This window comes from Herpailurus yagouaroundi, unplaced genomic scaffold (assembly GCF_014898765.1).
Source record: "Herpailurus yagouaroundi ecotype Mexico unplaced genomic scaffold, PumYag 379, whole genome shotgun sequence".
Taxonomy (NCBI): Eukaryota; Metazoa; Chordata; class Mammalia; order Carnivora; family Felidae; genus Herpailurus; species Herpailurus yagouaroundi.
This window is the reverse complement of record NW_024412596.1, coordinates 808,123-833,081: the sequence shown is the minus strand read 5'-3', so window position 1 is coordinate 833,081 and position 24,959 is coordinate 808,123. Positions and strand designations below refer to the sequence as shown.

The following is a 24,959-nucleotide window of genomic DNA, read 5'->3' as shown; positions in this document are numbered from 1 at the left end:
CATTCTAGTAGGCATCCTAGACCCAAACTATGAATTCCCAGTAACAGGAACTCCCATATCTGTGTTCTTATTCTTTTGGGTATCCAGGACCTATCCCATCAACTCCTCTCCCCTCACTGCCACACCTCTCTATACTCCTCATTTTCTAAGAAACCAGACCCCAATCTCCTGAGCCCCCCCGCCCTTGCTACCCTAGACCACAAACACAAAGCCCTGACTTTACAAGCCTCTCCTTTCTCTGACCCACATCCCTCTGAGCCTCAGGGTTAGAGGGCCCAAATTTCCATACAGAGTCCACCATCCTGAAATTTCAGTCAGACCTAGCTCCCAATGCCCAGGTCCTCCTTGGTTTCTGAATTCTCTTAGGCTACTCACTCCCAGCTCAGACCCAGATCCTGTGTATTCTCATTCAGTGTCTGAATTAGATATACAGCTCCTGATCTCCTCCTCAACTTCCCCACTTTTCATTTGGCCCAAGCTACCTGAGCACTTTCCCTTTTCCCCTCTTTGGAGTTTTCCTCCCCTCCCAGAATCCAGGAATAAGGCTCCTCCCTGGGCCTAGACCCCCATGGTAACCTTATAAGGTGAGACAGCTGTCCACTGAAGTAGGGAGGGGCCAGTGCAGGAGGCCGAGGGCAGCTGCTAAGTTTAGGGTGGCTCCTTCTCGCTTCTTAGAGACAACAGGTGGCTGGGCCCCAGTGCCCAGAAAAGAAAATGTCTTAGAGGCATTGGCATGAGGCTGGAGGAGGGAGACGGAGGAGGCATCTTCCTCAGGACACTGGGTCCTAAAGGAAGCAGATGAAGGAGGAGATGGGTGTCCTCGCCAATCGTGGCCTCCTGGGGTTTCCTCAGCCACTATTTCCCCAGGAGAGGGCACCTCAAAGTCATACAGTCAGCCAAACTTGTTCTTGCCCAGAATGGAGAAAGGGGCCACTGGCCAACCCAGCCCCCCAGGCGGAGGTGACCAAGTAGCAGTCCTCTTGGGGTCTTTGACTCCCCTCCGCTCGGTTCCAACTTTCATAATAGGACCCAAAGTGGGGCACCTGGGTGGCGCAGTCGGTTAAGCGTCCGACTTCAGCCAGGTCACGATCTCGCGGTCCGTGAGTTCGAGCCCCGCGTCAGGCTCTGGGCTGACGGCTCAGAGCCTGGAGCCTGTTTCCGATTCTGTGTCTCCCTCTCTCTCTGCCCCTCCCCCGTTCATGCTCTGTCTCTCTCTGTCCCAAAAATAAATAAACATTGAAAAAAAAAATTTTTTTAATAATAGGACCCAAAGAAATGATTACAGACTCACATTCCATTATGTTCTCCTGTTTCAAACCTTTCCAAGGCTGCCAAGTTCTCAACCCTCAGCCTGGCATTGAAGCCCCTCCAGTCTCTGGTCTCCAGCCCCTTGCACCCTCTGCTCAAGCCCCATTACCATTCTGGCAACCTGATCTTTCACTTCTCCAGGCCTTTGCCCGTCTGTGCTCTCTGCTTAGCACACCTGCCCCTCCACTTCCACCTGACCCACTTCTCCTGGCCTTCATAAAGTCATCCCCATACTCCCAGACACGGCTGCTATGCTCTCTACTTCTGTACTCCTGACCAAATGCTGTGAATCATTCTCTGCATTTATCCTGTCTCCACAGCTAGACTCTAAGTCCACCAAGACAGGGCCTAACTATTCATTGTAATGATTATATTTCACTAAACTGTTCCCAAATGGTGTTCATATCCACAAGTTCTGTGGGATGGGAATTAATACCCATTTTATAGAGGGTGGAAACAAGACCCAGGGAGTTGAAGCACGAAGCCCAAACTCACAGAGCAGGCTTTCTGTCTAGTCTCTAGTCCCTGGTCATTCTATGCTTGGCGTTTTTTTGTCTTGAAACACCCTCCCCTCCACCATGAAGGGGAGGTAGAAGACTTTCCTATTCTTCAGCTTTCCCAGACAGCTGTCTCCCTTTCAACTCTGCCACTACCCCACAGGCATACATACACTTGACTGTGAACTCCACAATGGGAGTTGAGGGATTGTGCTTGCCAAAATGCACCCATGAAGCACAGCCCAGTGCCTGGCACAGTGTAAGTGCTCAATAAGTTTACTGGGTTTAAATCTGGAGGGGTGCCTGGCTGGCTCAGTTGGTAGAGCATGCGACTCTTGATCTCTGGGTTAAATTTGAGCCCAACATCGGGTGTAGAGATTACTTAAAAATAAAAAATATATATGTTAAAAAAAAATAAGTAAAACCATAAAAAATTAATTTCAAAATAAGGAATGTTTCAAAAGTAAATAAATAAGTCTGGACCCACCCACTCAGGGGTACAGGGGCCTGGTTCATCTCTCCCCCAGTACTGTCCCTCAGGTTGGGTCCTCTCTGAACTCTGGCACATTCCAGCCCGCTTTTGGGAAAGAGAACATCCCTTTCTGCCCAGGTCCCAGTGAGACATGCATCCCAAGACCCACTCCCTCCTCCCTCCCTGGGCTCCAGCTGCTGCTTGGCCCTCCAAGAAAGGAGAGGCCCTCAGCTGGGCTATTTTGGTATCTGGGGTGGGCACCGAAAGGGCTAAGGTTACCTTGGAATGTTGAGGGCTCCCTGGGGCAGGACTATATAACCCCAGAGGGACTGCCCAGGCTGACTCTGCTCCTTTCCAGCCAGAGCCACTGCCTTGCCCCCAGGAGACCGAAGACATGGTGAGTGAGAATCCCCCAGACCCCTCAGACCTCAGGGCAGCTTCACTTTTGAAAAGAACATAGCCGATTCCCAGTCCAGTAAGAGAAAAAAAGATGAATCCTCCCTTTCTTGGCATTACTAATGGGGATCATACAGAATCATGGCTTAAAGGACCCAACCAAGGATAATCTGCCCAGACTCTCCACTCACAGACCTGTCCCTCTCAAAGCATCCTCTGCACCTTTCTGCACTCCCTCTTCCCCAAACCCTCTGGGACCAGCCAGGCAAGAAGTCCAACTCCCATTTTATAAATGAGGAAGTAGAGGTTCAGACAGGGTGAATGAGTAGATTAGGTCACACAACAAGTCTGGGACTCAGAGGAGACAGGCTCAGGGCACAGAGAAGGGGACTTGTTGAGAAGTCCCACTTGTTGGGTAGGATGAAGGACAGGAATTTAGGGATACAGATTTAAGCAAGTCCCCTCAGCAGAGGTCATAAGGAAGGGGAAGCCTAGAGCCAGAACAGTTGCTTTAGAAAAATGACCCAAAGAACCCTGAATCTAATCCATTGCCTCCAGAGAGGAGTCGGGATTGGCCCATAGACCCTTTTGCTCATCCCTCACCCCCCAGGCACCCAAGAAGGCCAGGAGAAGGGCGGCAGCAGAGGGCGGAAGCTCCAGTGTCTTCTCCATGTTCGACCAGACTCAGATCCAAGAGTTCAAGGAGGTGAGAGGAGAAGGGAGACTGAAGGCTGACCAAAGGCACCCCCTGCTGTTCCTCCCCCCTCATACCCCTCCCTGGAATGTGCACCTGTTTGGGGGGGGGAGGGGAAGGGTTTAGAATTCCTTGCTCCCCTCCCTGCTTGGCATGTAAGAAGACAGCTGGCTGGGGGCCAGAATCTGATCTGCCTGGGATAGGGATGCTGAAGCCCGGCCATAAGGGACCTAACCCCTCCCTGCCCCTACCTTGCGCAGGCCTTCACGGTAATCGACCAGAACCGTGATGGCATTATCGACAAGGAAGATCTGCGGGACACCTTCGCAGCCATGGGTGAGCCCCTTATCCCACCCATAAAGACTCAAGACTGAGGAAGTACTGGGAATATGGAAGCCTTGGGTTTCAGCCCTGCTAGCCCCACCTTGGGCCTCAGCCTGCCCAGGCAAAAAGTGGGTGGGATGATCTGAAATTATGGGAAGGATCAACCCTTGGCCCTAGGACCCCACTCCAGCTCCCCCCACCCTGCTCCAGGGCGCCTCAATGTGAAGAATGAGGAGCTAGATGCCATGATGAAGGAAGCCAGTGGTCCCATCAACTTCACCGTCTTCCTGACCATGTTTGGAGAGAAGCTTAAAGGTGAATGAAGTGTCTTGGGTCTAAGCCCCCAACCGCTCCTCCCCAGACCTTTCAAGGACAGACCGTTCAGGGACCCTTCCGCTTCACATGCCCTCTGACCCTGCAGGTGCTGATCCTGAGGACGTGATCACTGGAGCCTTCAAGGTCCTGGATCATGAGGGGAAGGGCACCATCAAGAAGCAGTTGTAAGTGACCCTCTCCAGCTGCTCACACACAGAAAGCCTCCTTAAATTCTTACCAAGGGTTAGGTATAAGGGAGGGAATAAGGGAAAAATTAGAACTGTGGAAATGGGCAATAGGAGTACATTTTGATAGCACATTCGGGAGGGGAAGAGCAAAAGCAGGGAGGCCAGACTGGGAGACCAGTGAGGGATCTACAGTGACTTCGGTTTTGAAGATGATACCAGGAATGACAACAAGGATGAGGTGGGAGGGAGTGGAAAGGAACCACGAAGCCCAGTCTCAACTCCCCATATGTCACCTCTCTCCAGCCTGGAGGAGCTGCTTACCACGCAGTGCGACCGCTTCTCCCCGGAAGAGGTGAGTTGGGGAGGGGCCCGGGAGACGCAGAGGGAGGGGTGAGGGGAGCGTACGCAACCGGTAGAAGACGCCCCTGAATCTTTCCCCAGATCAGGAACATGTGGGCAGCGTTCCCCCCCGACGTGGGAGGCAATGTAGACTACAAGAACATCTGCTACGTCATCACGCATGGCGACGCCAAGGACCAGGAGTAGGGGACCCTCTTAGGCTTCTGCTGGCCAATGCCTCCTGCCAGTCTGACCCCCCACCCCGACTCCTAATAAAACTCAACTGGTCTTTGTTTATTAGCTGCGGCGCCTTCGGTGCATTTGTGGGAGAGGGGCTCAGGTGGGATGCCCGGCTGAAACACTGCCTGGCACCAAGGCAGCTCCCAACAAATGAATGAGTAAAGAGTGGCCCGGAGGCCTGGGTGGGGCGGTTTCACCCGCTACTTATTCCCGCTGGGAAAGCGAAGACGCGAGTGGCTTCAGGGAAACTTTTTATTGAAGTCACAACTTGGGGGAAGAGGGGCGGAGATGGGAGTCAGGGGGCGGGGTGGGAAGCGCGGGGCGGGGCGGGGAGGGGCGGGGCCAAAGTCGGAGCTACAAACTCTGGCATTGCGGGAACCTGTTAGCCCGAGAACCCAGCGCCGGGGCGGACTTCTCAGTTTGGGGCTCTGGGATTAAGCGCCCGGCAGCCAGAGGCTCGGGGATTGGACAAAAGACGGACTGAAGGCGGAGCCGAGGTAAAGCAGGGCCGGGGCGGGGGCCTCAGAGTGCGTCCGACTGCTCGCCCTGAGTCTGGCTCTGCTGCATCTGGGCCTGCATCTTCTCCAGCATCTCCTGCATGCGGCGCAGCTGCGCGGGGCAAGATTGCAGGCGGTGGGACCGGGCGAGGCCAGAAAGGGACTTCGCAGAGGACTTGGGTTCTTGGTCGGGGGGGGGGGGTGGGAAGCGAGGTACTTGCTCACCTCTTCATCTTTCTCGCGGATCAACTTCTCGGTCTCGGCCAGAGGCAGCATGGGCAGCGGGATCTCTGTGGCGCTCTGGCGGGAAAGCTTACTAGAGGGCGGGGGGGGGGGGGGGGGGGGGGGACAGGGAATCAAGGACGGGACCCTTGGTTGTGGGTCACAGCCGTGAGGCAGGGCGTGGGGCGAGGTTGGGGTCTAGGAGGCGGGGCCTTGTCCTTCCAATGCCGTCAGCAAAGTGGGTGGGGAAAGATTCTGGGGGATCGGTCTGGATGGTGAAGGCGGGGTCCGGGGTAGTGAGGGCCGGGCCTTGGGAGCATCTAGGACTGAGCTCGGGCTCTCACCTGCGGCTGGCTCGATCACGCGCCCCAGGCCGGGCCAGGCTTTGTAGGCAGCTGGCCCGGTAGCCCTCATAGAGAATATCGTGGGTCACCTCCTTCAGGTCCTGTAGGTGTGTCTGCACCAGCATCCGTCGCAGGTTCAGGAAATCGCAGTGATGTGGGTTCTCCACTGAGGGGCGGACCGGCGAGCGTCAGGGAACTTCTTGGCCAGGTCAAGTCTGCCCGGAGTCCTGCCCCCACTCTAGGTGAGGGTCTGCAGTCCAAGGACCCCTCTTTTGATTCTTAAGATCCCCGGGACCGGAGATGGTCCCAACTTCATATGTTGGGTGCTGTTAACTCAGCGGCGTTCTGGGCTCCCTGTTGGCCTCAGAACGCGTGCCCCACCTTACTCACCCTCCACAGTACCCCAGGAGTAGCGGCGTCCCCTCACTGGACGGGTCCCACCGTCCCTCACTACCTCGCAGGAACCGACGACTGCGAAAGGGATGCTTTCCTGGAGGGCAGAAGTCAGGGAATCACCGTTGGCCCCTCCTCGCCAGAAACCTCTTTGTCAGCTTCCACCAACACCTCCTCCTCCCCTGCTTCTCTGCCCCTTCCTCCTTTTGCCTCTGCACCTTCATCTCTGCATCCTGCCTCTTGAAGTCTTCGTCCTCATCAGAGTCACAATCGGGAAACTGGTAGATGTTGATCTCCTCCTCCTTCAACTGGTCCCGGATCTGGGAGCAGACACAGAGAGAAACACAGAGGCTGTGAGCAGCAGACATTGCCTGGTGGGAGACAGTGAGATACAGGTCCCAGGTGGTCAGAGACAGAGAGAAAGACATGAAAGACAGAGATGGTGAGAGGTGGACATATAGGATACCCCAAACCAAAATCTCAAAGGGGTGCCTGGCTGGCTCAGTCCGTGGAGCATGTGACTCTTGATCTCGGGGATTGTGAGTTTCAGCCCCATGTAGAGATTACTTAAGTCATTGGAGTGGGGGTCATTATCCTGGGGCGGGAGGGCTATCAAGAGTGATCATATCTTTGCTGCCACTCTCAGGCCTTAGCAAAGCATCCAGCCCAGAGGTTCCATTCTGAGCCTCCAGAGACACAGCTCCTTCAGTCAGCTTACTCCCCATCTTCCTCAGGAATTTTCTCCCACAGACTAGCCTGGCACATCATGCTTCCAAAAGGCTAGCCCAAGATCAACGAAGTCAAAGCTGAGTTCAGGTTTGATGGCGACTTTTGGTTTCATGTAGGGCCAAAGGTCAGAGGTCACCAGACCTACCCTCTGCTTGAGGGCCTGGGTTTCCTTAGGCATCAGGGCATCTGCTTTGGCAATGACTGGGATGATGTTGACCTTTTCGTGCACTGCCCGGAGAAAGGCCACATCTAGGGGACGGAGCCTGCACCGAGGGATTTGGTCACGGTTCAGTCTTAAGCCACTGAGACCCTCCCCCACCCCTCCCCAAACACCCCAGCCCCCCAGGGTATCCCCCCAGACCCTCGGCCAAAGGGTGAGATGAAGTAGAGGCAGCAGTGGACACGGGAGTCCTGAATGTTCTTCCGGTTCAGGCCACTCTCATCCCTAAGATACTGCTCAAATTGCTCCTCAATAAAGCGCACTACAGGCAGCCAGCTAGGGTATGGGAGGAGAGAGTACAGTCAGAGATGAGGGGCCACAGCATAGGGAAGGGGCCAAGGCTAGCCAGGACTTGGGGGGGGGGGGCAGGGGGACTTGTTTCTTTGGCTCCAACTAAAGACATCAGAGGAGATTGGCAGGGTGTCAGGAAACACTGGGCACTTTGGCTGCATGGACACCAGAAACAGACCCCACCTTTTGGGGAGGGCAGGGGCAGAGCAGACCAGCCCTGTAACTGATCTCTTAGTCTTCATAGAGTAGCCATACCGGGAAGCTTAGCCCCCGCTCCTTCCCCTGCTCCTCACCAGTCTGAGCAATCCACTGAGTCCCCAAAGCCAGGTGTGTCCACCAGGGTCAGCTTCACCTTTATACCCCCCTCCTCGATCTCCACGCCCCGGCGCTCAATGGTCAGCGTTTGTGTCAAGCGAGCTGTGAGGACAGAGAGAGGACAGGGAGGACAGGGAGCTGGGTAGGGGCCTGAGACAGGACTGATCTCCATTCTCAGAATCACAGTTGCCCCCAGCCATTTTTCAGGGGAGTCTCAAGAAAGCAGCGAGCTGCCTGAGTCCCCCAGAAAGTCATGGGAGACCCAGATGAAAAGAGAGTGCAGCCTGGGGATGGGAGAGACAGAGAACCTGGAGAGGACGGGAGGATCTTACCACTGGCCTCTGGCAGGTGCCGGTCCTCATAGAGATTGGTGAGAAACAGGCTGTTGATGAGGGTGGATTTTCCCAGGCCTGACTCCCCTGTAGACAGGACAGGTCCTCCTGGTCAGGTGAGGAGACAGCCAGAGTGGCTTGAGGACCCCCTCCCCCCACCGGTCCCCTATACAAAACCCATCAGACCTGCCACCATGAGTGTGAAGTCAAAGCCTTTCTTGACGGACTTGCGGTGCAGCTGGTTGGGGAGGGCGGCGAAACCCACATACTCCTTGTCCTGTTGGTGGGGGGTAGACAGTATGAGGCTGCTGGGGGCAGCAGGAAGGGCCCTCCGGTATAACCTGTCCTCAGGAGCGAGAAGTCAGCCTACTGTGGGTTGGCCTGGATCTGGCTACTCTGGGGGCTGGGGGCTGAAGGCAGAGATGCCTGTATTCCTGGGCATAAGGACTCACCATGGTCCTGCTAGCTGTCGCTGCACCTGCTGTCTCTCCCCACTTCCTCTGGTGAGGCAGGAAGTTGAGTGTGGCAAAAAAAAAAGGGGGGCGGGCAATGTAGGAAGCTGAGATGCTCAAACTGGGCCGGAGAGGTGGGGAAAGCCAAGACCAAGAATACCTGGAGTTCTCACTTACGGGATCCCTTTGGCAACCCCCCCCACCCCCCACCATGGGAAGCTTCAACCCCTCGGTTCTCTACACACCTTTTTCCCAAGCCCCCACTGTAGCCCCATCACCCTGGTGGGAGGTGGGTGTAGGCAGAGAGGAAGGAAGCAAGTTAGTATCTCTAGTAAGTGAGATGAAGGCTTTGACTGGGATGGTTAAAATTTTTTAAAGTTCCCACGGTCTGCGTGGACCAAAAGTCATAACAAGATTAGAGGTGGGAGGGGCCGTCAATTTTCCTTACCAGCTCAACTGATTCTTAAAAGGACTTCAAGTCTTTGGACACCCCTGGCAGAGATACCTTACTTTAGAATCCTGGCCAAGGCACTCACCTGCTCTAGCCCCTTCAGGGGCTTCCCAGTGGCCTCAGAATTAAGTCTGAGTTCTGGCCTGGTAATCAGAGCCTTCCACATCTGGACTCATCACCCCTTCTCTCACTTGCCCTTGGAGAGTGCCCACATCCTTTGTTCTGCCCACATTGAGTTTTTTCTTCTGGTATTCTTGATCTTTCAAGGGTTTGATTCAAAGATCTTCCTCTAAGAAATCTTGCGCAACTACCCCAGGCAGAGGCATTTTCCCTCCTCCAGACCCTAACACCTTTCACAAGCCTCTCCAATGCTCGCATTTGTTTATCTGGCTATCTTTTTTACTGGCTGAGCTTTCTGAGGGCAGGGACCATGTTCTCTTCATTTTTATGTCTTCGGTGTCTTGCACAGGGCCTGGCACAGAGAAGGTGCCAATAAATAATATACTCGATGAATGAGTGCGTAAAATAACAAGTGAATGAAGTTGGTCAGGGCCAAAGGCTGGGAGGCTGCGGAACATATAAAAGGAGCCTTGCTTTGGAGGCAGAAAGAACTCTGCAAACCTCAGTTCTACCACTTAGTACGTGACCTGGGCAAGTCATTTGACTTCTCTAAACTCCATTTTCCTCATGGTAAAATGAAATACATGCATTTCCACTTAGTTATCAGGACTCAAGCAGTTTCAGATGACATGTGCTTTGGAATCAATCAGCTACATACACAAACCCTGGCGTTAGACTTTACGAACTGAGTGACCTCTCTGAGCCTTTACAGATGATCTCCTTCCTATGGCCTATTGGGCCCTGCTTGATCTGGATCCTGTCTACTGCTCCAACCTCATTTTCTTTTCCCATTCCTGTGGTTCTATTTATTATTTCCCTGTTAACCCCTGTTGCGAACTCAACTGTGTCCCCACCGACCCCAAAATCACGTGATGGAGCCCTAACCCGCAATGTGATTGTATTTGGAGATAGGGCCTTTAAGAAGGTAATTGAGGTTAAATGAAGTCGTAAGGGACTTCAATCCAGTAATAGGTCTGGGGTCCTTATAAGAAAAGACACCTGTGATCTCTGCGCAGGCCCAGAGGAGGGGCCATGTGACCATGTGAGGACACAGAAGGTGGCTCTCTGCGACCCAAGGAAACCAGAAATCAACCTCGCCAGAAACCAACTCTGCTAGCACCTTGATGTTGGACTTCCGGTCTCCAGAACTATGAGAAAGTTGATGTCTTTTGTTTAAGATTCCTAGTCCGTGGTATTCTGTTATGGCAGCTGAAGCAGACTAAGGTAGCCTCATAGCTCACTCCTATCCCTCGCCCTAAGGCAACCACCCTAATGTGCTTTGTGTGTAATTTTTTGCTTTGTATACATTTTGAAAAACGTGTAGTATGCAGTGCATGTTGACGCAAACGGTTATATATCTATGAATATGTATTTGTTAACTTTTTCATTCATCACTATTTAAAAAAAAATTTTTTTTTACTTTTTTTTTTTTAACATTTATTTATTTTTGAGACAGAGACAGAGCATGAACAGGGGAGGGTCAGAGAGAGAGGCAGACACAGAATCCGAAACAGGCTCCAGGCTCTGAGCTGTCAGCACAGAGCCCGACGTGGGGCTCGAACTCACGGACCGTGAGATCATGACCTGAGCTGAAGTCAGACACTTAACCGACTGAGCCACCCAGGCGTCCCAAGACAGAGTAAAAATTTTTAAAGTTTTGTTTTCATAATCCCTACATCCAACATGGGGCTCGAACCCATGACCCCAAGATCAAGACTCGCACGCTCTTCTGACTGAGCCAGCCAGGCGCCCCCATTCAGCATTATTTTTTAAAATTCATCCATGTTGCCATGTGTCTATCTTACCCTTACTTCACACTCATTTCTATTACTGTCCCCTTCATGTAACCTTGGAGAAAACCTCTCTGAGCTTTACTTTCTTTATCTATCAGATAGGATTGGAATCTCCTGCCACACAAAACCCCAATGTTGTGCGAGAGTCCTAGGATTATGGAGACATCGTGATTAAGAAATGTGTGATCGTGGCCATCTGACTTTAACTTCTCTGACTTAGTTTCTTTATCTGTTAAATGTTAATAATTCTACCTCTTAGGGTCACAGTGGGGATTCTATGGCCTAATCCACATTAAGCTCTTAGTTGAGTACCCAGCATATGAGATGAGCTCACGCAGAATGCTAGTTATTGCTAGCATTACTCGAGCCGAGGGGTGTGACATGTCATCATCTCAAATCTGCTCCTTGCTGAGGATCCAGACAGTGAATCAGTCAGGGTTTCGGCCCTCTGGGGAGACAGAGACAGCCACAAGTAAGTGTGTCACAGAGCACTGGTGCTAAAAATGTAGTGTAACAAGAAGATAAACAGAGTACTTTGAGAAGCCAAGGGAAGGGCTAATTATACCCCTCCTCATGCCACCACAGCTCTTCCTCCAGCATTTGTTATCTCCTCGAGCAGCCCTAAGGTCTTAATTAAAACTCTGAGCTCCTCCCCGCTGCTCTCCACAAGTGCAGGTGACCCTTGAACAACACGGGTTTAAACTGTGCAGGGCCATCTATATGCAGATTTTTTTTTTTTTTTTTTTTTTTTTTTTTTTTTTTTTTTTTTTTTTTTAGTGTTTATTCATCCTTGAGAGAGAGAGAGAGAGAACACAAGCAGCGGAGGGGCAGAGAGAGGAGACAGAATCCCAAGCAGGCTCCAGGCTCTGAGCTATCAGCACAGAGCCCCATGTGAGGCTCGAACCCACAAAGCATGAGATCATGACGTTAGCCATCGTCAGACGCCCAACCGACTGAGCCACTTAGGTGCCCCTATGAAGATTTTTTTTTTCAATAAATACAGTACAGTACTATAAAGGTATTTTGTCTTATGATTTTTTTTCTTTTTTTATTTTGAAGAGAGAAAGAGAGCATGTGGGGGTGAGGGAGGGGGCAGAGGGAAAGAGAGAGAATCCCAAGCAGACTCTGCCCAGCGTGGAGTGTGATGGGGGGCTTGATCTCACGACCTTGGGATCATGACCTGAGCCAATATCGAGTCAGAAGCTCAACCGACTGAGCCACCCAGGAGCCCCTCTTAAGCTTTTCTTAATAATATTTTCTTTTCTCCAACTTACTTTATTGTAAAAACACAGTATATATACACAATATGGGTTAACTGTTTATCTTGTTGAGGCTTCTGGTCAACAGTATTTCATTAGTAGTTAAGTTTTGGAGAAGTCAAAAGTTGTACGTGCATTTTCAAACTGTGCAGAAGGTTGGCGTCCCTAATCCCTGCATTGTTCAAGGGTCAATTGAATATCCACTTGGTTTCCAGAACCTTCCTATCAGAAATAATTGGCCTCCTTCTCTTTACACCTTCCACCCCCTTGCATCTGCCCTGGGTTCAAACTGATCAGGTCTTCCCTGAGTTATTGAAGAGCCTTTAAGAAAATAACATGTATATTCATTTATTTGCTGTATAATCAACACATTCTTACAGAAAAAATAGAAAATGCAAATGGAATAGAAATGTGTGCATCTAGGGGCACCTGAGTGGCTCAGTTGGTTAAGCATCCAACTTTGGTTCAGGTTATGATCTCACAGTTTTTGAGTTGCAGCCCAGCGTTGGGCTCTGTGCTGACAGCTCAGAGCCCGAAGCTTGCTTCGGATTCTGTGTCCCCCTCTCTCTACTGCTCATTTGCTCTCTCTCAAAAGTAAACATTTAAAAACAATTTTTAAAAAGATATATACATCCAGTATCACTACCATGGTATAACCCTATTTTGATGTTTATCCTTCTAGATTCTCTCCTAGCTCTATAAATGTGAATAAACATATTTACAAAACTAGGATCATACTATAACTTTGTTTGGAATCCTGTTTTTGTCACTTCATATGTTTTGTACACTGTTCTATAGTGAATACACATCTATATATTATTTTTTGACATGTTCATTTATTTATTTAAAAAAATTTTTTTTAACATTTATTTATTTTTGAGACAGAGAGAGACAGAGCATGAACAGGGGAGGGGCAGAGAGAGAGGGAGACACAGAATCAGAAGCAGGCTCCAGGCTCTGAGCCATCAGCCCAGAGCCCGACGCGGGGCTCGAACTCACGGACCGCGAGATCGTGACCTGAGCCGAAGTCGGACGCTCAACCGACTGAGCCACCCAGGCGCCCCTATTCATTTATTTTTAGGAAAATGACATTTAACAATTTGATAAGGGTGCTTTTTTAAAGTTGTTATTTTAATTCCACTCAGTTAACACACAGTGCTATATTACTTTCAGGTGTACATTATAATGATTCAACAGTTCTACACATCACCCAGTGCTCATCACGACAGGTGCACTCCTTCATCCCCATCACCTACTTAGTCTCTCCACCCTCCTCCCCTCTGGTAATCCCATCAGTTTGTTCTCCATAATTAAGAGTCTGTTTCTTGGTTTGTCTCTTCCCCCTCCCACCCCCGCTTTGTTCATTTGTTTCCTAAATTCCACATGTGAGTCAAATCATATGGTATTTATCTTTTTCTGATTGACTTACTTCATTTAGCATCATATTCTAGCTCCATTCATGTCATTGCAAATGGCAAGATTTCATTCTTTTTTATACTTAAATAACATTCCATTGCATATACATATCACATCTTTATCCATTCATCAGTTGATGGACATTTGGGCTCTTTCCATAGTTTGGCTATTGTTGATAATGCTGCTATAAACACTGGGGTGCATATATCCCTTTGAATTAGTGTTTTTTTAATTCTTTGAGTAAATACCCAGTAGTGCGATTGCAGCATCATATTTCTATTTTTAACTTTTTGAGGAAACTCCATTTTTCTGTTTCCCACAGTGGCTGCACCAGTTTGGATTCCCACCAACAGTGCACAGGAACTCCTTTTTCCCTATATCTTAGCCTACACCTGTTGTTTCTTGTGTTGTTGATTTTAAACTTTTTTTTTTTAAGCTTATTTTTGAGAGAGAGAGAGTGAGCATGGGAGAGGCAGAAGAAAAGGGAGAGAATCCTAAGCAGGCTCCACACTGTCAGTGTGGAGCCCGATGCAGGGCTCAAACTCACGAACTTCGAGATTATTACCTGAGCCGAAATCAAGAGTCAGATGCTTAACCGACTGAGCCACCCAGGTGCCTCTGATTTTAGACATTGACAGGTGTGAGGTGAAATCTCATTGTAGTTTTGATTTGCATTTCCCTGATGATCAGTGGTGTTGAACATCTTTTCATGTGTCTATTCATAGATATTTGGCATTTAGATTGATTCCCATTCTTCCCAGTGATAAACAATGCTGAAATGGGTTGGGCCTGTTTGTGGTGCCATCATTGTGTACTTGTCCCATTTCCTTAGGGGAAGGGGAATTACTGAATCAAAGGAAGTCATGTATCCAAGGCATTTGTGCATATTAACAAATTGTCCTGCAGAAAAGGCTCTCGGTTTGTCTAGTATAGAGATGACATGAATTACTAGTGACATAATATTCATTTACATGCTTATTATTCAAACAAATGTGTCCAGCCATTCATGTTATAAGGTTTGGGGCCTGTTCAGAGAAAGGAAGATCCTGCCTTGACATTCCTACGGGCAATATATGGTGGACATTTTTCTCATTTAATTATCTAGATTCGTTCTTTTTCATCTTGCCATCAAACCTGCATAGCTACCTAAGGCCCCCACCTGGTGACCCTAGAAGGGCTTCTGTATCTTTAGACCGGAGTTCAGGTTCGGACTTAGTGACTCCAGGCTTTCTCTTCTCAAAGTCAAAGCTAGCTCCAAGAGTGAGTATGGTGTGTGGGCTGGCCGCCTTTCAGGGGAGGGTTCCTCCGAGAGGGGCTAGCTCTTTGCCATTTGGTACCCTCTTACCTCTGTTTGCCGGTACAAGTGCCTGACACATGGGGGACCCCCAGGAAATGTTTGTGGAGCAAATGAATAAACATACCACTCTAGCTTCCACTGCTTTCCTATTATGTAAACTCATGACATCGTGACACATTAAAACAGAACTATTCTCTATTTTCCTCTTTGAGGGTAGGTCTTAGCCATCTTTGGATCTCAAGCTTCTAGCACATAGTAGGTTTTCGATTAGTGTGTAGGCAACTGTTGATGTGGGGGCACATCTCTCTTCATTCAGCCCCCACCTCAGCCAGCTCTGGACTTTGTCGAAATCTTAGTTCTGTCAGGATTAGCTCAAAAATGCCACCTTCTTTCTTGGTTACTCTAGCCAAAAGAGTAAAAGCTGATATTTTTTGGCTCAGTGTTTTATACATATTACACATATTAATCCTCAACCATTCAAATTCGGTATTATCATCCCCATTTTACAGTTTAGGAAACAGAAGTAATTTCCGCAGTGTCAAACAGTAGTTAAGTGACAAGGTCAGGAATCAGACTGCATAAATGGCCTTAAAGACAGAGTCCACAGCCACTAAACTCTACAGAAGGTATCTCTCTGCACTACATTCCTATTATATTTTGTTCGTCAGATTGGTATAGATCTGTCTCATAGTCACCACATCTCCATATTCTACTGGATCAAGAGCTCCCTGGAGAGTTTCTTTGTAAGTCCAGGGAGTAGACAGTGTCTAGATATTGGTTCGTGATGCTTAAGTATGTACTGATTGATTTGTGGTCCTAGTTTCTGTGTCTAATACCCATGAATAGGAGGCATCCAGAACCATGCAGACTCACTCCCAATTTAGAATTCTTCCTGCTCTCGCACAGTATCTTGAACTGGTCCATGTAACTCACACCCTTACAATTCTTTTTCATGGTTTGTGTACTTGCCCCTTAAAACTGGTAGCATCCAAGGATATATCTTACATGTGTTTCACCTCCTTATCCCAAACTCTTGGCTTAGCACTGAGGTGCTAATAAATTGTGAATTGATATACAAACCTCTGTCACCCCTCACTTATCAGATAATAAACAAACACTTCCAAGCACTCCCCCCTTCCCCAAAGGCAAGCTTGCTGAGAACAGATACTGGGGATCACGCCCCAGGGTCCACTGGAACGGCCCACCAAGCTGGGAACGATAGTTTAATGTTTTAGCCTCTCCCTGGGTGTGGCCTTTGTAGGGTTGTCGACCTGTCCCTAGTCTCCCTGTGGCCTATTTCTTTGTGTCTCTATCTCTTTGTCTCTGCCAGTTTCTCTGTCTTTTGTTTCTCTGCCTCTGGGCCTGTTTTCTCTGCAGATTCCCTTCCTTTTCTTATAGCTCTTCCGACTGTGCTCCAATGATTTCATCTATCTCTTATGTTTCTACATCTCTTTGTCTCTGGAGGCCAATCTTTTGCTCCTGTATTTTTGGTTCGCCGCTCTCTCGGTCTCTCTCGGCTTTTGCGTTCTGACTGGGGGTTCTTAGGTTACGACTTTGTGTCTGGCTCAGGGTCTCCGCCCCGGGCCTGATTTCAAAGGCTGACTCTCCCCAGCATTTCCCAGGCGTCTGCCTCTAGCCTCTAGCTGCTGCTCAGGCTTCGGTCTCCCCCAGCCCAGCCCCCATCCCCACCCCACCCCCGGCCCCAGGCCTCTAGGACCCGCCGCGCTTTGTTTCCTGTGTCTCGGCGCCCCGCCCCCGCCCCGTCTGGGGTCTCCGCCGCCCTTTGTTTGCCTGGGTCTCTACCCCACCCCTTTCCCTGGGTCAGTCTTCGATCTCTCTTTGTCTCTCCGGGCCAGGGTGGCTGGCGCAGTCGGCCAGCCCCGGGGGTCGGCGCAGGTGGCCCGACACAGCGACAATTAGGAAGAGTCTTCGGCCCTCATCACCCGGCTCCGGCCCAGGAGGTACACGGTTAATACCACCGAGTTCGGGCAACTGTCCTCGGCTTAGAGTAGCCCTCTCCGCGGCACGCGGCCTTCCGCCGGCCACCGAGCGCCAACAGACGCGGGCGGCCTCCACAGGCTTGCAGCTCCTCCCAGTTCCTAGAGCGGCTTGGTGCGGCCTGGCGCTTCCGCTTCCCGTCCCCGCCCCCGGCGGCCGCCCCCGGGACGCCTGGGTCCGAGCCCCCTCCCCATTTGGCTCGGAGCCCGCATACCCCGGCCGCCGGCGGCTCCGGCAGCGAAACCCCGCCAAGGAGCTCGTGAGGGCGCCGGTGTGGCACAGCCGGAGGCGGCTGGGAGGAGAAGGGGGCGCTGCGGGCCGGAAGGAGCAGCAGGTGCAGGGACGGCCGGCGGCGCGGGCGGGGGTCACCGGGAGCCGCACCCCGCACCTCGGACCCGGCCGCTGCCCGGTGCCCGCGCTGGCCGGCAGAGGGCAGCGACAGGGTGCCGCGGGCCGCACATGGCTGTGTGACCGTGGGATTGTGTCTGTCCCCTTGCTCAGGGCGGCGTGCGGGCGATGGAGCGCGCGGTGGAGCCCTGGGGCCCGGATCTCCAGGGCGCAGAGGAGAGGGAGCAGCTGAGAGGCGCCCGCACAGGTGAGGGCCGGGGCAGTGCCCCGCCACGGGCAGGTAAAGGCTGGGTGGGGACTTCGGTGCCGGGCTGTGTCTGGCCGAAGCCCAGAAAAATCGGACGTGAACCGTGCTTCCAGGGGGAGGGGGAGGGGAGCAAAAACCGAGGGAGGGAGCCAACGTTTCTGAGCACCTACTGTGCGTCAGGCCGTGAAGGGGCATCATCGCAAGGACTCTCCCCACTCCTGGAGACTCATCAGCAGCCTCACAGCCTCTGCCCTACTTCAGGCCTCGTTCTGTCTCGTCTTGACAATTGCAAAAACCTCCCCACAGCCCTTTTCTCTTCAGTGATGCACTCAGCAGCCACATTGATCCAAGTCCAGATGTAATCCTGTTTGCCTTCTCAAAAACCTTCCCTAGTTCCCTTCTGCCTGCTAATTAAAAGCCTTAATGTAGTGTTCGATCTAGGCCTTACATGCCTAATCTAGTCCCAGCATCCCTTTCCAGCTTTATCTTCCATTCCTCTCCATGGTTTACTCTTTTCTGTGCTGTGAAAGCTTCGCCCTATCTCCTTATTTCCTCTTTCTCTTGTGACCGCAGTTTTTCTGAGCCCACAATTATAATTATTTGTGCTTGATCTTACCTCTCCTAAGCATTTTGAGGGACAGGTGTGGGTCTGGGTCCTCTCAGGTATATGCAAGATAATTGAAGTAATACATTACACAATGGGCTAATATAAGAAGATATAATAGAAATAGTAAATAGTAGGTGTTCTATATAGAGACAGTATAATGTAGTGGTTAACACAGGCCTGGAAATCAGACAGACCCGAGTGAGAAACATGGCTTTAATACTTCCTAACCCCATCGCTGCTTGGCCTTTTGGCCAAGTGTAGTATCTGTTCTTACCAGCGTGATGCTTTATAACCTTAAGCAAGTGGCTTAAGTTCTTGGAATTTCCATGTCTGTAAAATGGGAGTAGTAGTAGCATTGTATCATAGGATTGTTTGCAAGGATTCAGTGATGGGTAGTTCAGTGACCGGCACGTATTAAGGGCACGTTGACAGGAAGTTACCATTGTTGATGAGAGGCAGCAATAATAAGTATTTCAGAAGTTCAGAGGAGAGAGGGAGAGACATCCTTGTGACTACAGATCGCCAAGGAAGCCTTCCTGGGGAAGGTGCCATCAAAGATAGGAGCTGAGCCAAAGGGCAGGGTCTACTACTCCCTTTTGTCTCCCCAGGTTTAGGGAGTGAGAATGTGGAGATTTCTCAGCCGGATGAGTTTGAACATCCCCCCCAGGAGGATGACTTGGGGTTCAAGGAAGAGGAAGATCCGGCTCCAGGTCATGAAGTAGGAAATGCCTCTCTCAAACCTGAAGGCATCCAGACCTGGGATGACTTGTGGGTCCAGAGAGAGGGACCGGGAAAACCTCAGGCTCGGGACAGAGGTCCCCGGCTCCTGGGAGAGCCACGCTGGGGCCAGGCTAGCGATCGGGCTGCCGTGTGTGGTGAGTGTGGCAAGAGCTTTCGGCAGATGTCAGATCTGGTGAAACACCAGCGGACCCACACAGGGGAGAAACCCTACAAGTGTGGGGTCTGCGGCAAGGGCTTTGGGGATAGCTCTGCCCGTATCAAACACCAGCGAACTCATAGTGGTGAAAAGCCCTACAGAGCCCGACCACCAGCCCAGGGTCCCCCAAAGATTCCTCGGTCCAGGATCCCGGCTGGTGAGCGCCCCACTATCTGCGGTGAATGTGGCAAGAGCTTCCGGCAGAGTTCTGACCTGGTGAAACACCAGCGGACACACACGGGTGAGAAGCCCTACAAATGTGGCATCTGCGGCAAGGGCTTTGGTGACAGTTCTGCTCGTATAAAGCACCAGCGGACACACCGGGGGGAGCAGCCACCCCGGCCCGTGGTGCCCAGACGGCAGCCTTCTCGAGCAGCCACGGCAGCCCCACAGGGACCCAAGGCCCAGGACAAGCCATATATCTGCACCGATTGTGGCAAAAGATTTGTGCTCAGCTGCAGCCTTCTGAGCCACCAGCGCAGTCACCTGGGGCCCAAACCTTTTGGCTGTGATGTGTGTGGAAAGGAGTTTGCCCGGGGCTCAGACCTGGTGAAGCACCTGCGGGTGCACACGGGAGAGAAGCCCTACCTGTGCCCTGAGTGTGGCAAGGGCTTTGCCGACAGCTCTGCCCGGGTCAAACACCTCCGCACCCACAGTGGGGAGAGGCCTCACGCCTGTCCGGAATGTGACCGCACCTTCAGCCTCAGCTCCACCCTCCTCCGCCACCGCCTCACTCACATGGAGCCCCAGGACTTCAGCTTCCCAGGCTACCCTTTGGCCCCCCTGATCCCCAGCCCACCCCCCAGCTCAAGCCCACCCCCACCTCCTCTTGGCACAAGCCCCCCACTGACACCTCGAAGCCCTTCACACTCAGGTGATGGGCCTTTTGGCCTGCCTGGCTTGGAGCCAGAGCCCGGGGGCCCACAGGCTGGGGAGCCACCCCCACCACTGGCAGGTGACAAGCCCCACAAGTGCCCTGAGTGTGGCAAGGGCTTCCGCCGAAGCTCGGACCTGGTGAAACACCATCGTGTGCACACAGGGGAGAAACCCTACCTCTGCCCTGAATGCGGCAAGGGTTTTGCTGACAGCTCGGCCCGAGTCAAGCACCTCCGCACCCACCGAGGTGAACGGGCTCGGCCACCACCACCATCCACTCTCCTGAGGCCACATAACCCCCCTGGCCCAGCACCCATGGCCCCTCGACCCCGAGTCCGAGCCCAGCCCTCTGGACCCAGCCAGCCCCATGTGTGTGGCTTCTGTGGGAAGGAGTTTCCCCGGAGCTCAGATCTGGTCAAACATAGGCGAACACACACTGGGGAGAAGCCATATAAGTGTGCAGAGTGTGGCAAAGGTTTTGGTGACAGTTCTGCCCGAATCAAGCACCAGCGTGGGCACTTGGTCCTGAGGCCCTTTGGGACGGGGGATGGTCGGGCAAGGCCCCTCAAAGAGGAGCCGCCAACAGGACTGGAGTGATGGGGTCCAGGGAAGATGGAGGCCCAGGAGACCAAAGGGAGGGTATCGGCTGCTTAAGCAGAGAAGAAAGGGCCGGGGAGGTGGTGGGAGGGAGAAGAAGGGGAAGAAATGGGAGAAAGGAGTGAATAGATAGAAATAGAGATTGGAGACAATGACCTTGAAGCTCAGGAAACTGTCCTGGCTGGGCTCAGTCAGGATCTTGACAGTGTGGTCTATACCCCCAGCTTCTAGAACACTGCCTTGTACTCTGAATAGTGTAGGCACTCAATAAGTACTTGCTGAATGAATAAACTGGCCTTAGCCTGAGGGCCCTTAAAGAACTCTAAATTCCTGCTGCCTCTTAACCTGTTAAGGATTGCTCCTACCCAACCTTGCCCTTAGGAGACCAGCACCCTGGCCAGCACCAAACAGGGTTTGACCTGTGTTTACAACAGTGAGACTTCAGGAGTTTGGGGTGGTAGAGAGGCAGGAGCATCTTGAACCTTCTGATGGGGAGAGTGTTGCTGTGTGGACTCCAGTACGCAGGCTCAGGCCCCTGGACATGGCCTTAGCCAGGAAGGGCGCTCTTGGACAGCCCAGACCCATCTGCCCTGGAGAACCCCAACCTGCCCTGACACCTGGACACTGGCAGAATAGACCAGAGACAGCAGAAGGAGCACTCCTACACTCGATGCCAAGCCCAGGTCCTGGTGGACGTCAGCAGAGACACACTGGCTGGGAGAAGGGCAGGACTGGAGTGAGGAGAGGCCAGGGAAGCTCCAAGGCAGGACAGCCACATTTCCATGTATCTCCTTGCCAATAAACTTTCTTGTCTGAAGCTTGGACTCTGTGCTTGTGTGTGTGCGCAGGGTGAGGGGTGGAAAAGATGTCAAAGCCCCACCACAGGTGAAGCCATGTGTGACCCTGTGAGGGTCTCTTGTCTTCTTTGAGCCCAGCAAATGAAGAAGTTGGGATAGTCTGCCGCTATCTAGGTGTGACATCTGGTTGAAAAAACAGCCACCAGGTTTGTCAGCTGATGCTCCTGACTGACTTCTGGCTGTCCACGGGCGCCACCTACACCACAACGTCGAGCGCGGCCCCTAAAAGGAAAAACTCGGCGCCACAGGGCGGGCTGGGGTGGGGGTGAGCGGTCCGTGAGCGCCGTTGCTATGGCGACAGGTACCCGGGGAAAGGTGGCCTTCCGTCTAGTACAGGCACACAAGTCCCCGACACTGATGCTGGGCCTACTGGGAAACCCCACCTCCCTGAAGCCCTTTTTTATTTATCGGCAAACAGGTCGTTTGACTGCATAGTCCAAAGAGAGGGCAAAGGGGATGCCTCTTTAGTCCCTGGAAAAAAAACCAACCTTATATTCTCAGCGACCCATGCGTCATTAGGAGCAGGACTACAATTCCTAGCTTTTTCCGAGGAGGGCGCCAATGGGGAGGAAAAGAGGAACTGACCTGATTGGCCAGGGACAAAGAAGACGAGGGCAGTTAACCCATCTGAGAAATGAAGTACAAGACCGCTTAGCAACTTCGCGAGTTGGGCGTCTCCGCTATTCTGCGTGGGGGGAATGGTCCCCGGATAGACGCTCTCGCGAGATCGTAACCATCCGCCGGGCTTCCCTAGAAACCAACGAAAGCTTGCTAGAGCGCCCTTCCTCCGGGTCTTCCCACCTCGGCCAAGTTGTTAAATACACTCTCGAAACCCTAGAATGCTGCATTCAAGCCTGGGGTTCTTGGAGACTTCGGTCCTTAAGTGCACACACACCCACAGATCTGAATGGAGGTCTCCGGGGGCGTTTGGAAGATCGCCCCTGCTGGGTTCCGTGTTTCCCCTCCCAACCAGTCGACCTCCAAGCCAGCCTGCAGCGAACTTTGTAAAATTACATCTGACTGTGTCGCTCCCCTATTAAAAACCCTGCCGTGTTTCCACATTTCTCTGTAAAACGTAACTCCTTGGCATTCAAGTTGGCATTCAAGGTCTTCCATTTGTGTGGTTTCCGCCCTGTGCCTCTCAAATATTGCTCCGTTTACATGGAATGCTCATCCCCATCCCCACTCCCTCCCCCTTGTTAACCTCTCCAAGTCAGAACACTTCAAGCATTACTTTCCCCCACAAGCCTTCCCTGAACCTCCAGCCTGGGTTAGAATCTACTTATTCTCAATACTTAACACCTGCAGAACTTCTTGAGGCTAATTAGTCACTCAACAGCATTACCTACTGTGTGCTGGGTATGGGGGATAGGAGGATGAATAAGACAAAGTCTCTGCCCTCGGTTTCTATGCAGAAGATGGACGTTGGCCAAATAATTCCAAGTGTAGTAAGGACTCTACGGGAAGCAAACACACAGAAGAGAATCCTGCCCGATTCAAAGGCCTCGCCAAAGAAGTGGCAACTAGAAGCTAAGAAAAGGAGTGGGGGATAGGATAGGAGCTGGAGTCTTCTAGGCAGGAAGAAGAGTATGCACCAAGTCTTTGGGCACCCAAGAATTGAAGTAAAGTTCTAGTGAGTCTGAAGGCAAATAGTGGAATGGAGAGGGGTGAGGTGTAAGATGAAGCCTTTTCCAAATTCAACTTTCTACCCCACCCTCCCCCACCCCCGCCCCGTCCTAACAGCAGCCTGGCACACAATAGGCCTCACTGAATACTTCGGTGAACGGTGTCCTTGAAACATGATGGGCCCTTCATAGGAGTTTACAATCCCATAAACTGCTACTTCCTTGTCAATATGGCAAACTCCCACTCATCTTTGAAGGTCCTTCACATTTTTCTCTTCAGCGAGGGCTGCACCCAATAACCACTCCCTTCCAAGGGGGTTATTCAGTTATTCACTCATCTTACTATGCTGCCGGAACACTTATATACCTATTGTTTTCCCTTTCATATATGTATATGTATATGTATTCATATATATATATCACAATCTTTTTTTACTAGACTCTAAGATTCTCAAGCACAGAAACTAGATCTGAGTCCCGGTATATGCTTGTACACATTTGTAGAGCAAATGGACAGAAGCCCTCTTTTTCCTTTCTCGCAAGCATCTATTCCAAAGCCTTCCCACAGCAGGAGACCCTGCCAGTGGTGACTTTCACTGTTCCCAGTGGAGTCTCCTCACTGACTGAATCAGGGCAAGCAGGCCTTGCCTTTTGCTAGAAGTGGGGTTCCAGCCATAACCTGGCCCCTCCCTACCTCTTCTCCATCGCTCATGTTAGATTTACCCTTTTGCTAACTCACTTGGCTCCAGTCACATAAACCTCTTTCTGTTCCTCAGATATGCCAAGCTTATTCTCACCTTAGGCCTCTACAGTTCTGTCTCGAACACTTTTCCTCCAGATTTTCAAATGGCTAATCCTTTCTCCCCATTCAAGATTCATCTCAAGTATTATTTCCTCAGAGATGCTCCCCCTATCCACATGAAAGAAACCCCCAATCACAGCCACACTCTCTACTAAATTATCTTGTTGACTTACTTGCTTACCATTTTTACACTCTTAAAAGCTCCATAGCAGCCAAGATTTTTGTCCGTTTTGTTCACTACTACATCTCCAATACCCAGAATGGTGCCAGGCATGTAATAGAGCCCAAGAAATACTTGATAAGAGAATGAACACAACCAAAGTGGGTCTTGGTGATCTTGAGTGTGAGTATCCAGGCACACTTTCTCTGAGGAAGAACAAAAGTTTACCAGATGAAATCCCAACTTCCAAATTATGCCCTGGCCTCTGAAGACTGAGACTCAGGTTTGAGTCCTAGCTCTGCCACCAGCTTCCCCACGTAACTTCATTTCTGAAAGATAATTTGGTGAAATCGAAAGGACGTGAGCTTTGGAATCTGGTACTTACCAGCTATGTGACTTTGAGTAAATCATTTAAGTTCTCTAAGCTTTTGTTCTTTCGTTTGTCAGAGGGAGACATTATTATTGATTCCCACTGGACTGATATATAAAGAGACATAAGGATTATAAGCAATTACTGAATGTTAGTTCTCTTTTCTTTCCTTTCTGAATCTTAGTTCCCCCGTTCGTAGAATGGGAGAATTAAGTATCTTTTTCAGAAGTGGGAAATACAGCTCTTCATACAAAATATCTTAGCTTTTAAAATTTTTATTTATTTTTGTATGTAGGCTTCACACCCAGCAGAGAGCTTGAATCAAGACCTTGAGAAGCTGAGATCAAGAGTCGGAGGCCTAACCAACTGAGCCACCCAGGTGCCCCCATAAAATATCTCAATTCTTAAATGTGGCAAATTAAAATGTGTAAAAGACCTGTATTTTTTAAAACTATTTAAAAAAAAAAAAAAGTAAAAACACCCTGAGAGTCAGACAAGATACTTCTGTGGACTGGGTTTGACCCGTGGGACTACTAATTTCCCACTTAGGCTATTACTTGTCAGGGACGCTATGCGAATTCTTACTGTATAACTTGCGCAAATCGGTTTTATCTCCCTTAAGTTCTGATAG

At 51.0% G+C, this 24,959-nt stretch overlaps 3 protein-coding genes across 7 annotated transcripts; 2 read left to right on the top strand and 1 right to left on the bottom strand.

The window, feature by feature from the left end:
- Positions 1-2,545: 2,545 nt before the first annotated feature.
- Positions 2,546-4,833, top strand: MYL11 (myosin light chain 11). Its single transcript, XM_040463247.1, has 7 exons — positions 2,546-2,674; positions 3,284-3,379; positions 3,628-3,703; positions 3,902-4,006; positions 4,113-4,191; positions 4,498-4,546; positions 4,636-4,833. Exons 1-7 carry the CDS (start codon positions 2,672-2,674, stop codon positions 4,738-4,740), a joined length of 513 nt encoding a protein of 170 aa, XP_040319181.1. The 5' UTR covers positions 2,546-2,671; the 3' UTR covers positions 4,741-4,833.
- Positions 4,834-5,122: 289 nt separating this feature from the next.
- On the top strand, positions 5,123-21,331 carry ZNF48 (zinc finger protein 48). Of its 3 annotated transcripts, none has more exons than XM_040463242.1 (3): positions 5,123-5,270; positions 17,404-17,497; positions 18,713-21,331. In XM_040463242.1, the coding sequence occupies exons 2-3, from the start codon at positions 17,419-17,421 to the stop codon at positions 20,512-20,514; spliced, it is 1,881 nt and encodes a 626-aa protein (XP_040319176.1). In that variant the 5' UTR covers positions 5,123-5,270; positions 17,404-17,418; the 3' UTR covers positions 20,515-21,331. The 3 variants fall into 3 exon arrangements, with proteins under 3 accessions (XP_040319176.1, XP_040319177.1, XP_040319175.1); XM_040463243.1 differs by lacking the exon at positions 5,123-5,270 and adding an exon at positions 16,655-16,865; XM_040463241.1 differs by lacking the exon at positions 5,123-5,270 and adding an exon at positions 16,937-17,236.
- On the bottom strand, positions 5,264-9,200 carry SEPTIN1 (septin 1). 3 transcript variants are annotated; one of them, XM_040463245.1, is made up of 12 exons: positions 9,105-9,200; positions 8,569-8,616; positions 8,303-8,393; positions 8,117-8,203; positions 7,763-7,886; positions 7,320-7,454; positions 7,104-7,221; positions 6,448-6,549; positions 6,227-6,326; positions 5,837-6,002; positions 5,496-5,586; positions 5,264-5,382 (listed from the first exon to the last, which is right to left on the bottom strand). In XM_040463245.1, exons 1-12 carry the CDS (start codon positions 9,183-9,185, stop codon positions 5,296-5,298), a joined length of 1,230 nt encoding a protein of 409 aa, XP_040319179.1. In that variant the 5' UTR covers positions 9,186-9,200; the 3' UTR covers positions 5,264-5,295. The 3 variants fall into 3 exon arrangements, with proteins under 3 accessions (XP_040319179.1, XP_040319180.1, XP_040319178.1); XM_040463246.1 differs by lacking the exon at positions 9,105-9,200 and adding an exon at positions 8,814-8,858; XM_040463244.1 differs by lacking the exon at positions 9,105-9,200 and having other exon boundaries at positions 8,569-8,834.
- Positions 21,332-24,959: the final 3,628 nt, after the last annotated feature.